At 36.8% G+C, this 16,887-nt stretch overlaps 1 protein-coding gene across 1 annotated transcript in view; it reads right to left on the minus strand.

Moving 5' to 3' along the window:
• The window catches only part of LOC145293285 (vitamin K-dependent gamma-carboxylase-like), a 100,025-nt gene that overhangs the window by 21,993 nt on the left and 61,145 nt on the right, over nt 1-16,887 (minus strand). The window contains exons 8-10 of the mRNA XM_080139888.1: nt 16,444-16,598; nt 11,757-11,945; nt 2,240-2,371 (exon numbers count right to left, since the gene is read on the minus strand). Coding sequence (XP_079996014.1) covers nt 2,240-2,371; nt 11,757-11,945; nt 16,444-16,598 — 476 coding nt within the window. The remainder of the gene's footprint in view (nt 1-2,239; nt 2,372-11,756; nt 11,946-16,443; nt 16,599-16,887) is intronic.

Consider the following 16,887-nt stretch of genomic DNA (forward strand, 5'->3'; position numbering starts at 1 on the left):
TATCTTGATAGAATAAGAATATTTAATATAAATATTCTTTAATTGTATTAATTCCTACTTTTATTGGCGCAGTTAAAAGTTTAAATAAAAAATATATTGATCAAAAGAATATATGAATCTTTGGTTGTCTCCACTAACCCCTGCAAGTTTGTTTTATTAAAAAGAAATTTATTTTGAGTATTGAATGATGAAATCCATCTTTTGAACATTTTCATCTACAACCATCAATTGACTGTGAATAACAGTTCAATTACAGATTTCACATCTCCGAGAATTGACTATTAACCGATGTTTGGCAATTCATTGAAACATTTCCAAATTGTCAACCAACTTCATGAAAAGTTGGAATATTGTTATTTCTTCAGTCCGCATGAAATCATTGTAATAAATATCATTTACAAGACTTGTTGACTTGCATTCTAAGAATTCAGCGGCCATTTTCTTTCTAGGCCGCTGTGTCTACATATTACCGCAATGTTTGACAAAGATGATCCAAGGAAATGAGTCAGAAGAATTTGAGAAGAATTCATTGATTTTTACTTTCCAATATTCACAGATCATTGACTCTGAACATTTAACGTTTACCTAGTATGGCACAAGGCCAATCTAATATGTGGCATATCAACTCTTTTGGTGAGTTATTTAATGTTAGAACACAACACCTGTTGGAAATGGCGAATTGCAAATGTTTCATTAAACATAATCTGTTATTTTACCCATATTTAATTATAGCATAATCACTTTGGCATGCCAGTTCTCATCAAAGTTAAGCAACGTTGAGCCTGGTTAGTACCAGATGAGTGATCATTTGAAAATATCAGGTGTTTTATGTAGGAGGATGTCAACATCTCTCTGCAAGAATTGCAAAAACCTAACATCGGCATTTCCCTCGATGTGGATATACCTTTTCTCTTCCCTGCAACCTCTTTCCGACAGAAGAGACGTTGCGAACCTTTCTCTGCTTAATCGTCATTTTCATGGTAAGAGCTCGACTGAACTCCAATCTATGGTCTCTCCTTGCTAAACTTTCACAAAAACACTCGACTAGCTACAACCATGATTTCCCCCACTCTTTATTTGTGCCTATATCTAAATGCAGATTCCACTGTTCTACTGGCCTGCTTCCCGCTTGAATACAACATAGTAGCCTTCAAATCCAATGTAAACAAGTTCTTGTTGAGCCGTCCCCATAAATAATCAAATTTTACCCAATTTTCACCATTAACGATTATTTAACTACCACCTTACATTCATTAACCATTATCCTCGAGTGGCTTTGCTAAGTGGTGACTCCCAAGTAAACAAGTGAAGCATACATGGTCCTCCGTGAGTGTGCAGTGAACGAGGCATAAAAAAAATGAATAAGTTCAGCATTTGATCTCCCACCCCTGCCCCAAATTTAGCCCCAGAAGTCCCCAGGGGATGTCAAATCCTAGTGAAAATAAACAAACAGTGCAGTTTTAGGTCTTAACATTTGTAAATTTGAGTTCTGCACCATGCAAAAAAAGGAATGACTAAGCCCATTATTTGCCCCCCCCCCTCCCCCATTTAGCCCCAGAAGTCCCCAAAGCCTTAACATATTTAAATTTGAGTTTAGCACCATGCAAAACTGCTAAATAGACATACACAGAAAATTTTGGACAAATATGGTAAAATAGTCCAAAAAATGGAGTGTTTTTATTAGCCCTAAAAGAGCCCGTGGGGCACACCCAAGAGTTATCGTGAAGTATAGACAAACAAAATTATATAGAAATCAGTTAGTTAGAACTTTTCAGAAAGTTTTATAAAATCTAAGGCATCAATTATTTTTTAATAAGCACAAAAGTGTCAATTTTAGCCATTTCAACCCGAAAGGCACCTCTAGGGAGGCAAATGGAGTTTTCCTGGGAAATAAATTCTGTTACTTTTTTACTCATATCATGTTTAATGTTTGTGCAAAATTTAAAAAAAAACTTCCAAGGTGTAGTTATTGAGAGAAGTGCAGACAGACGAACGGACAAGGGTGAATTTACAGGTCCACCTTCCTTTTGTCGGGAGACCAAAAAGAAAAAGGATCACTTTTGAATTTAATATTCAGAGGAAGCTAATTTAACCGGCTTAGGGTAAATGTAAATGTCTAAAAAAAAAATAATAATTATAGCTGACGGAGGATTATTCATTTTAACTTTTTCTTCCTCTCACCTTCAATTGTATCAAACCTATTCTTGTGGGAAGGTGTAAATTATCTCTGATTTCTTACCAATGGATCAAGATATCCTGTTTCTCCAGTGTCTTTCTGGACGTAGGTGATTTGAATGTGCTGGATATTCCAACGATGTACCATCATATCCCAGGAATAGCCGTATAGCCCATTGGTCCAATTATTATAGCCCTATGGAAAAGAAAAGAAAAAAACAAGATCAGAAACCAAGTTTGAACATATATTTAATTCATCAATTACATACCAATATATATACGTTTTGACAAGCCCCTGGGTTTGACCTTTACTCCTGATCTGAAATGGAACACGTATATAAGTCTGTTGCCCGGGACGCTGGGAAAATGGTAAGATCCTTCTACCGCCCCAGAAGATATCTCACTACTGATGCAATTCTCTATCTCTATAAAAGCCAAGTACGTCCAAAGATGGAGTACTGCTGCCACATCTGGGCTGGAGCTTCAAAAAACAGCCTATCCTGCCTTGACAAAGTGCAAAATAGACTCCGTGGCTTACTGGGGGATGCTCTCTTTTCTTCCCTGCAATCTCTCTCCCACAGAAGAGACGTTGCGAGTCTGTCTTTGTTTTATCGTTATTTCCATGGCAAGTGCTCGTCCGAGCTCCAATCTCTGGTCCCCCCTCGCCAATCCTTCATGATAAACACCCATCTAGCTAAAACCACTGTCAGTAATTTCCCCCACTCTTTATCTGTGCCTAAATCAAAACGTAGATTCCATGAACAAAGCTTCTTTCTGAGAAGTGCACAACTGTGGAATTCTCTTGCGTTTGCCTGTTTCCCACCTGACTACTTGGATGTCTTCAAGTCCAACATAAACAAATTCCTGATTAATCGCCCCCTTAAGTAAGACGCTTTATCAAATCTCCAATACCAACTATTACTACGATATTATCCCATCGATTATTGTACACAAAATAACCCTTATCCCCGAGTGGCTTATGGGCCTTGATAAATGGTGATCCCCATGTAAAAAAAAAAAAAAATAATAATAATTCATTTATGCTTATCTAAATCATTTTCAGGATATGATCAACCAACTTTGATGACGTCTACCTAGTGTGTCCCCTTTACGCTTGTAATTTCAAAATTGCTCCATTGTTTCACAAGCAACTTCTAAGTCATCAGCTTACAGCATCTCTTCAGGGCAACCCATACAAAATTCCTTAGACCATGCTTGTAAGACACAAACGAAAAGCAATAAAGTATAAAAAGTCTAACACATAATAATAATGCATATACATATAGTATAAAAATAAAATAAAAAACAAATTGTATATTAATTTATTTTATTGCAGACTCTTATTCTCATCTTTATTGGTTGTTGTTTCACGAGACGACAACAACTACGGATGGCAGATTACCACCTGACGAAGACCAAAGGAATAGTTGACGGAAACGTTGTGAAACAACTAATAAAGATGAGAATAATAGTCCGCAATAAAATGAATTAAAATAACTAATACTCAATAATGAATTCCAATTAAAATAATAAATCGTATATATATTTAATTCTCTAAATATTTTGAAATCGAAACAAAAAATAATTATGAATTGAGAAAATATTAATGTAAATACACAAAAATATGAATAGAAAAAAAGGGGGATGTGGTATAATGGATTCGTCCGAATCCTATAAGGATAGTGTACTTTGCTAATAATAACCACTAACTATTTTTGGCCAAAGACGAACAACACAGGCAGAAAAGACTTTTTTAGTAATATGAATGGGTTGGCAAAAGATTATTCCAAAGAACTGGATCCGATGTACAAAACGTTTATATTTTTTAAAGGAGGTGGTGTTTGATCAGCAATGCTGAAGTACCATGGTATAAAATATTGTTTTGTTTTTACAATCCTGAAGCATTTTTTCATATTAAACAACTGACGATCCCAATAATAATGTTAGAACTAGAGTAAAATCTTAGAAGCAAACTAATAAAGTGATTGCAGGTTTTGAAATTAATATTAATCTTATAGTTTATACCTTGAAAAACTTCCATACATACATGATGGTGATGATTGCAACGTCTTGTCAATCGAGTGCCACCCCCTCAGGCACTTAAAGTCCATGAGCCCAAAAATGACTTCCATCGCCACAGGATCACTTTAATAGACAAATGCCTGAGGAAGTAGCTACACAAAGATGATGTTACAGATTCTTAGCTTTGTACGACAGCTAAGCCTCTCTCTCGGTTCAAAATGTTGAGATCCAGCAACAAGCAAGAGCAAGATAGCCAGCAACAAATTAAACTGCAGACCAGCTTAATGCGGGTACTGTTCTCCCGCTTTATGGTTTTTTAAATCAGAGATTTGCTTCTACTAGAAAGGTTGTCTTCACCATGGCTTATGGGAGCCCTCTCCACCCTCAAATACTTGCATACATACATACATACATACATACATACATACATATATCTGGAATTGAATCATTCCTTATTCAATCGCAATTGCGGTGGGCTGGTCATGTATTGAGGATGCCCGATGACAGAATTCCAAAAATTGCGATGTACAGTCAATTTGAGGGTGGTAAAAGAATTGTCGGACGTCCTTGGCTTAGGTACAAGGACAAGTTGAAGAGTAACTTGTCTGCAGTGAACATACCATACAGGAGTCTTGAAGATGAGGGTAATGACCGAAAAGGATGGAGATCAAGGTGTTTTGAAGGTCTCCAGAGGTTTCAATCTGAAAGCTTAAGGCAACTGAAGGAAAACAGAGTAAGAGCAAAACGACTAGCCAATATCTGCAGCGTTAAATTCATATTCATGTTCTATTTGTGGCCTTGTTTGCAAGTCCCTTGCTGAACTAAAAAGTCATCAGAGGCAAAAGCATAAATGAGTTTTAGAAAGCGACGGGAGAGTCCATCACCATCCATCATATATATATATATACTATGTCTGTATTTTGGTAGCATCCACTCCTACTTTAACATTACATTGCTTACTAAATGTGCTATCAATTCTAACACGACTGAGTATTTCTGTACATTGCTCAACCTTCACTAATAACTCATTTACCTCTAGTTTATACAAAAGCTACCAGAGTGATGACACGGTGTCAAAAGCTTCTTTAATTTCATAAAAGGAAAATGCAGGTTCTTCATATTATTATCTTCTTGAATTTGACTCAGAAGAAATATAGCAATAGTGGTACTTTGTTCAGGCATAAAAACCAAACTGTATTTCATCTACAAAATTCCTTCAATAAGTTTCCAGACTTTTTTCATATAGGCACTTTTATTGATAGTACGCACTTTTATTGATAGTACGCACTTTTATTGATAGTACACACTTTTATTGATAGTACGCACTTTTATTGATAGTACACACTTTTATTGATAGTACACACTTTTATTGATAGTACGCACTTTTATTGATAGTACACACTTTTATTGATAGTACACACTTTTATTGATAGTACGCACTTTTATTGATAGTACACACTTTTATTGATAGTACACACTTTTATTGATAGTACGCACTTTTATTGATAGTACACACTTTTATTGATAGTACACACTTTTATTGATAGTACGCACTTTTATTGATAGTACGCACTTTTATTGATAGTACACACTTTTATTGATAGTACACACTTTTATTGATAGTACGCACTTTTATTGATAGTACGCACTTTTATTGATAGTACACACTTTTATTGATAGTACACACTTTTATTGATAGTACGCACTTTTATTGATAGTACACACTTTTATTGATAGTACACACTTTTATTGATAGTACACACTTTTATTGATAGTACGCACTTTTATTGATAGTACACACTTTTATTGATAGTACGCACTTTTATTGATAGTACACACTTTTATTGATAGTACACACTTTTATTGATAGTACGCACTTTTATTGATAGTACACACTTTTATTGATAGTACGCACTTTTATTGATAGTACACACTTTTATTGAAACAGGCAAACGGAAGAGAGTTCCACAGGCGTGCACTTCTAAGAAAGAAGCTTTGTTCATGGAGTGTATGTTTTTGTTTTTGCACAGATAAAGCGTGGGGAGAATTTTTGACAGTGGTTTTAGCTAGACGGGTGTTTATCATAAAATATTGGCGAGGAGGGGGGACCAGAGATTGGAGCTCAGACGAGCACTTTCCATGGAAGTAACGATAAAAAAAAAACAGGCTAGCAACGTCTCTTCTGTGGGAGAGAGGTTGCAGGGAAGAGAAAAGGGCATCCCCCACTAAGCCTATTTTGTACTCTGTCAAGACAGGATAGGCTGTTTTTAGCATCTCCTGTCCAGATGTGGCAGCAGTACTCCATCCTTGGATGTACTTGGCTTTTATATAGATAGAGAATTGCATCAGCAGTAAGATATCTTCTCAAGCGGTAGAAAGATCCTACCATTTTTCCAGTGACCTTGGCAACTGACTTGATGTACGTGTTCCATTTCAGGTCAGGAGTAAAAGTCAAGCCCAGAAGCTTATCAAAACATGAGAGCCATCCATTTCAATCGATGTCAGATGGGGATCAGAGCGTTGATGATGTAAAGATAGGAGCTTGGTTTTAGATGCATTAAAAGTAACCAGCCACCTCTTACCCCACTGCACCACGCGCTCTGGATCAGAGGAGAGAGAATCAGAGAGAACTTTGTCATTTACGACCTTAGATGTGTTGCCATAGATGGTCGTGTCGTCAGCATAGATGTCAACGAATGATTTAAGTATGTGTTTTGGGAGATCATTGATGTAGAGCAGGAAGAAAGTTGCACCAGGATGGACCCCTGAGGGACTCCAGCATTAATACTGTTGGCCTCTGATTTCTGCCCATCAACCACTACTCTTATGAGCCTATCAGAGAGAAATGATTTAATGATTGAGAAAACATTTCCAGTTATACCGCAGCTGAAAATCTTGTGAAGTAGGCCCTTGTGCCATACCTTATCAAAGGCCTTTGATATGTCAAGAGAAATTGCCTTAAAAAGGAAGCCTTTGTCAAGAGATTCACTAATCCTATGAGATATAAACATTATCATATCTGCTGTAGATCTAGCAGAACGGAAACCATATTGCATGTCACTAAGAAGGTTATTTCTGCTGAGGTGGTTGACTACTTAATATGGATTCCAACAACTTACTCATGACACATAGGAGACTTATTGATCTGTACTGAGAGGGAGACGACTTATCACCTGAATTCTTGAATACAGGGCATACTGATGAGGTTTTCTAGGGTGTGGGGAAGCACTTCTCTTTAAGGCAATGCTTAAACAGTTTTGTAAGTATGGGGGCAAGTTCTGGTTGAAGCTTTGTCAACACTATAATTGGAATGCCGTCAGGGCCAGTTGCTTTACTGGAATCAAGGTTCTTGATTAGCTTGGCGACCTCATGCACAGATATTTGTATGTTGCATAGCGTGTTGTCTGTTATAGGAGGAAATACAGGGAGTTGATGGCCTACATCGCATGGGGTAGAATTAACTGCAAAGTTCTTGGCAAATAGTTTGGCCTTGTCTGATGCTGATGAGATGACCTCAGGTCTGTTGATGATAGTTGGGATAGAGCACACGTTTCTGTTCAAGATCCTATTTGTTATTTGCCAGAACTGGTGGGAACCAAGCCGCTGCTCAGCTACTTTGGATTTAACGGACTGAGCAGATAGCTCTCTTGCATTTTTTATTACTCTTTTACAATAGTTGTTGGCAGTCCTGAAGGCAGCTTTAGTCTCAGTGCATCTATTATGTTGGTAGCTATGGAAAAAGTGATTTCTGCGCGCGATGACAGCAGCACATTCTGGAGAGAACCATGGCTGGCTGTTAGGTTTTTGTTGGAATTTTTTGGATGGTATGAATCGGTCTATGTCTACAATTAACCATTCGGTCAGGTCTGATACTATAGAGGACACATCCTTTTTAAACATGGAATGCAGGGATAGATCAGATATAAATGTATGGAAGCTATCCCAGTCAGCTGTAGAGTATCGATATACAGTACGGTGGAGAGGTACATCTGGGGACTTATTACATTTCGTTTTTATCTTAACGAGTGGTCGGAAGATCCCAGAGGAGATTTGTTGTACTGTTCCAACAACTTCTGGAAAGTCCCATGGAAGTCCTCTTGTGTCACAAGCCCCTTTCATCTCCTCAGTTGTCTCATAATGATAGTCTTTAAGGTTTTCCTAGAGCTTAAGGAATAAGCAAAACTCATAAGGAGCAAGCTCTGGACTATAGGTGAGGAACTGTCTTGATGCCTATCTTGGTCAAATAGTCAGTGACAAAGATGGAGTTCTCTGAGCACCCTTGGGACAAACTTTGCTCAAATCTTCCACACCTTCTAGTCCTCTTTGAAGTAATCTTAATTATTTTATGCTCAGTTATTCTCTCAAGCACTTTCATTCATCAATTTTAAGCCTCTGTAATTACCTCCACGTAGAGCTTCACTTTTACCCTTTGTAATAATTCACAATAGTAGTAAGTTTTCAGTTTTACAGCCTAACCCCTTTTTCATGACCTGATTTTTCTGTGATCATTTCAATGTCTGCTTCACACGCAGTCTTTAATATTTCTGTGACAATATTGAGGTGTGACGATGTATGGAAGTGACATCTGTAATGGTTGATCTTATGCGTTGCATGGAGAGAAATGATATGAGAATGATACAATGGATATGTAATGTGAGTTTTAAAAATAGGCTTAGTTCTGATGACCTCAGAGGAAAATCAAATCTATAGAGTACCGAGATATATGTGTAGAAGTGTAGACTTCAATGGTACCGCCACATTGAAAGAATGGATGAGAGTTCTATAGATCTCAGAGGAAGATTAAATTTGGGCAGTATAGAAAAATGTGTGTAGAACAGGAGACTTAGTTGGCTTGGTCACATTAGAAGAATAGACAAGAGTTCTCGGTTTAGTATATGTAGAACAGTTTCATTAGCAGAAGCAGTTGGCAGTGGGAGGCCAAGGAAAATATGGTAGGTAGTGATAAGTATATGTTTGATATAAAGACAGATAAAGGAGTGAATTGAGCGAACTTTAGCAGAGTTTCCCCACTGTCGATGAAAGGCAAAATATATCAGTTGTGCCTACAAAGTGTGATGATGCATGGAAGTGAAACCTGGTTAGTAATGGTTGAAGATATGTGTTGCATGGAGAGAAATGATATGACAATAATACGATGGATGTGTAATGTGAATTTTAAAGAGAACCTTAGATCTAATGACCTCAGTGGAAAGTTAAATCTGGAAAGTATAGGGAGACGTGTGCAGAACATGAGATTTCAATGTTATGGCCATGTTGACCAAATAAATGAGAATGCTTGGGTTAATAGATGTAGAACAGTTAAGGTAGCAGGTCTAGTTCACAGGAGAAGGCCAAGGAAAACACAGGAAGAAGTGATGAAAGAGGGATAAATAAAGATCTGACCAGAAATAGGTTTGGATGCTAATTTCTTAATGCCACCATGTATTGGGTGAAGAAGAAAGTTCTTGCAAAATTTTTCATTTTGATTTCAAATGATGTATTTTCACACGAGCTTCTATGTTATAATACCTTTACTTTATATATCATTTTAAAGAGTATTTTTCGCTTTATCTAATCGTTTAAATTGCAGTGACGGCCAATGGTCCCCCATTGTCCCCAATTGAAATGAATGGCTCTTGTCTTAAGGAAGGATCCTGTTTTGACAAGCTTCTGGAACTGACCTTTACCTCTGAACTGAAATAGAAAACTTACATCAAATCTATTGTCAAGATTACTGGAAAAATGGTTAGATCATTCTATCGCTCCAGTAGGTATCTCAATCCTGACTCTCCTCTACCTTTATAAGAGTCAAAGACGTTCTAGAATGAAGTACTGTTGCACCATCTGAGAAGGAACTGCTCAGAGCATCGTCTCCTGTCTGGACAGTGTACAAAACCGACTTTGAAATCTGGTGAATGATGTCCTTTTCTTCTCCTTACTACATCTTTCGCACAGAAGAACCGTTGCAGCTCTACCTCTGCTCTACCATTAGTTTCATGGCACGTGTTTCATGGAGATTCAATCCATTGTTCCCCTCTGTAAAGCATTCATAATAACCACTGCCGACAATCTCCTACTCTCTGTCTGTGCTGAAAACTACAGAAAATTCCATGAACAAAGTTTCTTTCCTATAACTACCTGTCTGTAGAACACAATGTCACAAGGCTACTTTCCAGTTAACTACAACATGGTCGCTTTCAAGTCCAATGTAAACAATTTTTTTAGTCATTTTCTTAATCACATTTTCCTAAATTTCCGCTACTACCTATCATCGCAGTAGTGTCTTACCGACCACCTGATACACATTGTCCTTGAATAGCCTTTGGGCTTTCATAAGCGGTGATTTCCCTTGTGAAAAAAAGAGAAGAAAAACAATAGTAGTGGTAGTAGTAGTAGTAGTAGTAAGTTACCCCTATAAGAAAAACTAGCCTCACAACAGTTCCACATGTTATATTTAGCATAATTCTAACCAAAACTTTCTGGATGTTCTCTATTATAGTGTCTATTATTGGCAGTATTATTGGTTGTAGTAACTGCAGAATTTGCTAGATTATATCCAATCGTTTCGAAGCCTATAAATGGTTTTTAGTCAAATTCCTATTAAAACCTGTTCAGAAAATGTTTGCTAAATTTTGACAAATTGTTTTAAACGCATAAATCTTTATCATTATTTTACTTTTTTCTATTTGTCTTTTCATGTTGTTGGGGTAGCAGACCTATAGATTCTGACACTGGACTATTTCTGACGTCACTTCCGGTGACCAGGTTCTGCTTTTCAGCAGTCTGAACCCAAGACTCAGACAGAGACAGTCGTAACTTTTCTTTGCTATTCAGTTGAGCGGAATTCCCACGCAAACAACATCGTTTCTGTATTTTCTGTTTAATATATTATTCATTTCACTGTTTCTTATCGCTGCTGCTGCTGTTGTTGTTGTTTTTTTTACGGCATATCAACCCTTTTCAGGTTATTTAATGCTGAATCCAGTTATTTTGAAGAAAAATGTTTTTAATAGAATATATATTTTTTTGTCAAGTCGGTTTCTATTTAACCCATAGTTGGGACCCTAACAGGTATTACCACTCTGGGTCAGAGTGGATCTGGGACCAATGGCAATTAAAGGGTGGCTCCACACTCCCCAAAGCCCGCAAGCTGGGGTCTCACCGTCGGATATAGTTTAAGATCATATCCAGGACCTTACTGTTTCTGAGTCTTCTCCTTATTCTTTCCAAACATTTACACCATAACAATTATCATTAGTACCAATACTGGAAGATTTTCTCTAAAAAAAAAATTTATTTTTTTTCTTAAACAATTAAAAGAATCGTTTTGGCATCCGAAAACAGGCACAAATTTTACGATTCCGATACCCCCCCTAAAGTTTCAACATTTACACCATGACACGTGTCCTATACAATTTTATGCCTTCTTGTTTTCTAGTACTGATGTCGTTTATTTAATTTTTGTGTGTGTGGCCGCTATCTGTTTTTTTTTTTCATGTTAGAATTCAAATCTGAAATTGAATTGATTTCTGAAATTGGAAAATCTTTTTTTGACTCGCCTTTGTGATAAAATGGGAATATGGCAGGAAACACTGGACGGCCAGATAAAGGATGGTGAAAATGGTTGATGCCACATGATAGGCTGAATATTTCTTTTTCTTGCTGTCTTTCTTTGCTGGTGAATGACTTGAGCTTTCTTCTTGCATAGTTGAGGTGGGTTCAAGCACTTGTCCAGATGAACAGGTCTCCTAAAAAATGAATAAAAATAAACTCAGATCAAAAGTTTTTATTAGATTTTTCTTACTTTCCACTTTGGTGGCTCTGTTATTCACATTGACTTTTATGCATCAAGTAAGTGAAATTAGTGTCGGGACAATTTAATCAGAATCAAGGATCAGAAATATTGGAACTTTTTGGAAGATCTGAATTGGTTTTTATACATTATTTTATTTTTTGGAATCCGTTGAGATGAGTCTTCAAAATTTGCGTATTCATTCTTTTTGCAGACTTATCCTCATCTTCATATTTGTTATTGTTGTCTTACCACGTTTCGGCCAATTCATCCTCTGGTTTTCTTCAGGTGGTTAACCGCGACGAGATAGGAATGTTGAGTCTCTTAACTGCATCCTCAGCAATTACTGCCTTCCATAGTTGTTGTTGTCTCACCATGTTTTGGCCAACTAATCCTCTGGCCGGCTTTGGATAGGATTGAAACCGCTATCTTCAGACAATGCTCACCTGGAACTGTAGAAACTCAACGCCTCCATCAATCCACGTATCCGCGGGGATACAGTTACAAGACTCAGCGTTCCTATCCCATCGTGGTTAACCACCTGAAGAAGGCCAGAGGAATAGTTGGCCGAAACGTGGTGAAACAACAACAACAAATATGAAGATGAGGATAACAGTCCTTAAAAAATCAAAATATATCTAAATTGGAAAAAATTTAGCCTAATTTCTGATTCCAAAAACGACTCTTTTAATTTTGTTGCTGTTTAAATCTTAAAATGTCCAGAATTCTCCTTATATTAAAAAAAAAGAAAGAAAAGATGAACATACGTGTAATAGAAAGAAAATATCATATTTCAAAAACCACATAAATTTATTAAATAGGTTTATTTTTAAATAAGCAAACCAAATTTTATGGCTAACCGAGGTGACTGTCTCGCTATGCCATTTTGAAAATAGTCTCAAGAAACAAGGGAGATAATTTAGACTTGCGAGAATTTTGTTGTAATGGCTAGGAATTTCCATTAATCTCCTAAAAAACTATTTTATTTATAAAAATAAGGCTACTTGATCAATTTACATAATTTTTGGAATATGATATTTTCTTTCCATCATAGATATGCATATCATACAGATTTTTCTTTTTTTTTTTTCTTTTAATATAGGAGGAATTCTGAACAAGCAACAAACTTAACTTCTCCTTATTGGTATTAATGAACAAATGATAAATATTTATTGCTTTTAAACTACCAGTAAAACTAAAATCTACAGATCATAATAAATTTATTAAAAAAAAAAAAATTAAACCGAAAAATAAACTTAGTTGTTTTGGTTTTTCCAATTTATTATGGGAGAAAACATTTGAGAAAAAAATAGTTTGAAAGATTTACTTGTCTAATTGATGCCCTCATCCCCAGTGTATTTTACTTAACTATATGCACGTGTTAAATGTGTTTTTATGGTAATCCGAAAACTAAATTAAAATGTTTTAAAAACTACAACTCTATAACTTAGTATTTAAAACTTTAAAGACAATCGGAATCAGCAATTGTCTTAGAATCAGGAATTTAGAAAAGATCGATGATTATATGAGAATCAGGGAAAAATATTGCAGTCATTCCATCAGTAGAGACGATTAATTTTAAAATGTCTATTTTATATGTTGTTATGGGTTTGTAATTATGTTCCTAACTTTTGGAGATTTTTGAGGAGATTTTTTATTGACATTTAACCCCAAACAAGGCACAGAGCCACTTAGTCGTGTGGGGCTACTATTTGGGATCAGATTTGCAGGGATACTATTTATGAAGTTGGGCAGTGAAGATGTCTGTTCATCACCCCTTCTCAGGTACATGCTATTATAAAAAACCTAGACACCTCTAAAGCATGTGGACCAGATCTCATCCCGGCTGTGCTATTAAAAAAATGCTCTGCCGAGGTTGCTCCAGTTCTGTCCAAACTTTACAATAAATGCCTTAACGAATCTTGTTTTCCCGACTGCTGGAAAACCGCCTCTGTGGTACCAGTCTTCAAGAATTCTGGTGAAAGAACTGACCCACTAAATTATCGCCCCATTAGCCTCCTCCCGCTTTTCGCCAAAATATTTGAGTCCTTAGTTAATAAAGCCCTAGTCCAGCACCTAACAGCTGCTAAACTCTTGACTGACAAACAATATGGATTCAGGCAAGCCCGTTCAACAGCAGATATCTTAACTGTAGTTTCTGAACGTATATACCGTTCATTGGATAAAACAGGGGAGGGTAGAGCGGTGGCCCTTGATATATCTAAGGCTTTTGACAGGGTATGGCACGATGGTCTTCTAAGGAAAATTAGATCATATGGAATCACTGGAAGAATTCATAACGTAATTAAATCCTTCTTAAGTAATAGAAAAATCAAAGTTGTCCTCGACGGACGTACATCCAAACAATATGACATAAATGCGGGAGTGCCTCAGGGGTCTATCCTTGGACCTCTATTGTTCCTGATATTCATAAACGACCTCCCTGATAATATTGTTTCGGAGATGGGTATATTTGCCGATGACACCACTCTCTATAACAGATATGAGGGGAAAACAAATGAACACATATCCAAGAAAATGGCAGAAACACTAGAGGATGACCTCCAATCCGTAGTGGAATGGGGACAAAAATGGTTGGTCTCATTCAATGCTGCTAAGACTAAGCTTGTTTCCTTCAATAACTACAAGAAACCTTCTCTACCACCAATAGCAATGGCCAAGAACACATTGCCTGAAAGTACTTCTTTTAAACTCCTCGGCCTAACGTTTACAGGGAATATGAACTGGAATAGATACATTGAGAGCATTGCCAAGGCTGCTGCAAGGAAGGTTGGCTCCCTCTACCGTGCTAGAAAACTACTTACGCCTGCCAGTATCCTATACCTCTATAAGGCAACCATTCGCCCATGTATGGAGTACTGTTGTCACATCTGGGCTGGTGCATCTGCTGCTTGTCTCTCGCTCCTGGACAGGGTTCAAAAAAGAGTCGCAAACCTGATAGGTCCTGAACTGTCATCTGGGCTTCAACCTCTGTCCCATCGACGAGATGTTGCATCCCTCTGCCTGTTCTACAAATACTTTAATGGTGAATGCTCTGACGAACTGCAAACACTTGTACCTCCCCGACGTAACTACCCCCGACAAACCCGACAAGCTACTAAGTCTCATCCCTTTACAGTGGAGATCCCTAGGTGCAAGAAAGCCTTTTACTCCAATAGTTTCTTCCCCAGAACTGCGGGTCTTTGGAACTCCCTTCCGGGATTCTGCTTTCCCAACTGCAATGATATGCAGAAGTTCAAGTGTAATGTTAACAAACATCTTTCTACTCTTCTCCCTTCATAATGACCCCGCTAATTAATTCCCTAATAGTAGCCCCCTGCTTCAAAGTGGCACTGTGCCTTGTTTGGGGTGAAAATTGAATAAAAAAAAAAAAAAAAAAAAAAAAAAAAAAAAAATTACACTTGAACTTCTGCATGTCAGTACAGTCAGGGAATTTTCATGAATTTTTTTTTTTTTACATTTTCACTCCCAAACAAGGCACATTGCCACTTTGATGTAAGGGGCTACTATCAGAGACATAAGCTATAGGGGTACTATGTAGGGAGTTGGGCAGTAAGATGTCTGTTCACATTACACTTGAACTTCTGCATGTCAGTACAGTTGGGAAAGCAGGGACCCAGAAGGGCGTTTCAAAGTCTAGCAGTTCTGGGAAGAAACTACTGGAGTAGAAAGCTCTCTTACATCTAGGGATCTCTACTAGGGGTGGGATTTAGCCGTTTGTCGGGTTTATTGGGAGTATTTACATCGAGGGGGTACAAGTGCTTGCAGTTCGTTGGAGCATTTGTTGTAGAACAAGCAGAGGAATGCAACATTTTGTCGTTGGGAAAGAGGCTAAAGCTTAGATGACATCTTTGAAAACATTATTTTCTAAGGTTAATTTGAAAATCTTTAAAAAATCAAATAAAGTTATAAAATATTTTATGGCACTTCTGCATTTATCAACCCGCGATTTCCACGAAGTTACTTGGGTGTGTCCGGAAGCTAACAGGAAGAACCGGAAACGATCAACAAGTAGTTTTTCTGGACATTAAAACATTTTTTTCAATGTATTACTTAATGAATTTCAGTGATCGTCGCCATTCTTAACATAGAGAGGGAAAGGTTGTAACAATTTGTGTGCGTGTGTTTTTTTTATAAGTTTAACCCGGCCATTTCAGATTATTCCTGTCGTCTATTGAGCAGACCCGGGCAACTTTGTGGAAATCGTGGGTCGACAAATGCAGAAGCATCCATTTTATCAAATGATTAAATTTTTTCTGACATTTTCGGTGTAAAACAACAAAATAAATAAATAAAAAAAACAACAATCATTGAAAAAAAGGTGTCTTGTAGTGAAATTCTAAAAAAAAAAAACAAAAAAAAAACACACAAACCCCCAAAAAACGATTTTATTCATTTAATAAAATATTTTATAGATTGAACTGCTCACTTACCTCAGTAGAATAAATACAGTGCGGACTTTGCTGGATTGGCTCATCAACAGGGAAAATCCACAGAAAATCATATGGCAGTTTTTTAAAGGCTTTTCTTGGCCAATCAGTATAAAGGAAGACTGTTATTGTTGCTATCATCGTCCAGGGAAACATTCCTTGAAAGAAAAGGAGAAAACATCAATTTAAATTTTAAAACTGTTTTGTGTGCATTTCTGCTAATTAATTAGTTTTAAAAAAAAATATTGCATGCCAAGAAAAACAAATAATTTTTTAGATTAGAATTGATGATTTGAATTATTTGAATTATTCGGACTACTGTTCTCATCTTGAAAGTTATTCACATTAATAATGTTTTGACATTATCCAAATACCTAAGCTCAATTTGTTTACACAAAGAGCATCGCTTAATACGTTAATGGTTATTTGTATATCACTTCCCAATAT

The sequence above is a fragment of the Euprymna scolopes genome, chromosome 14 (genome assembly GCF_053919585.1).
Source record: "Euprymna scolopes isolate OS-2025 chromosome 14, ASM5391958v1, whole genome shotgun sequence".
In the NCBI taxonomy this organism is placed as follows: Eukaryota; Metazoa; Mollusca; class Cephalopoda; order Sepiida; family Sepiolidae; genus Euprymna; species Euprymna scolopes.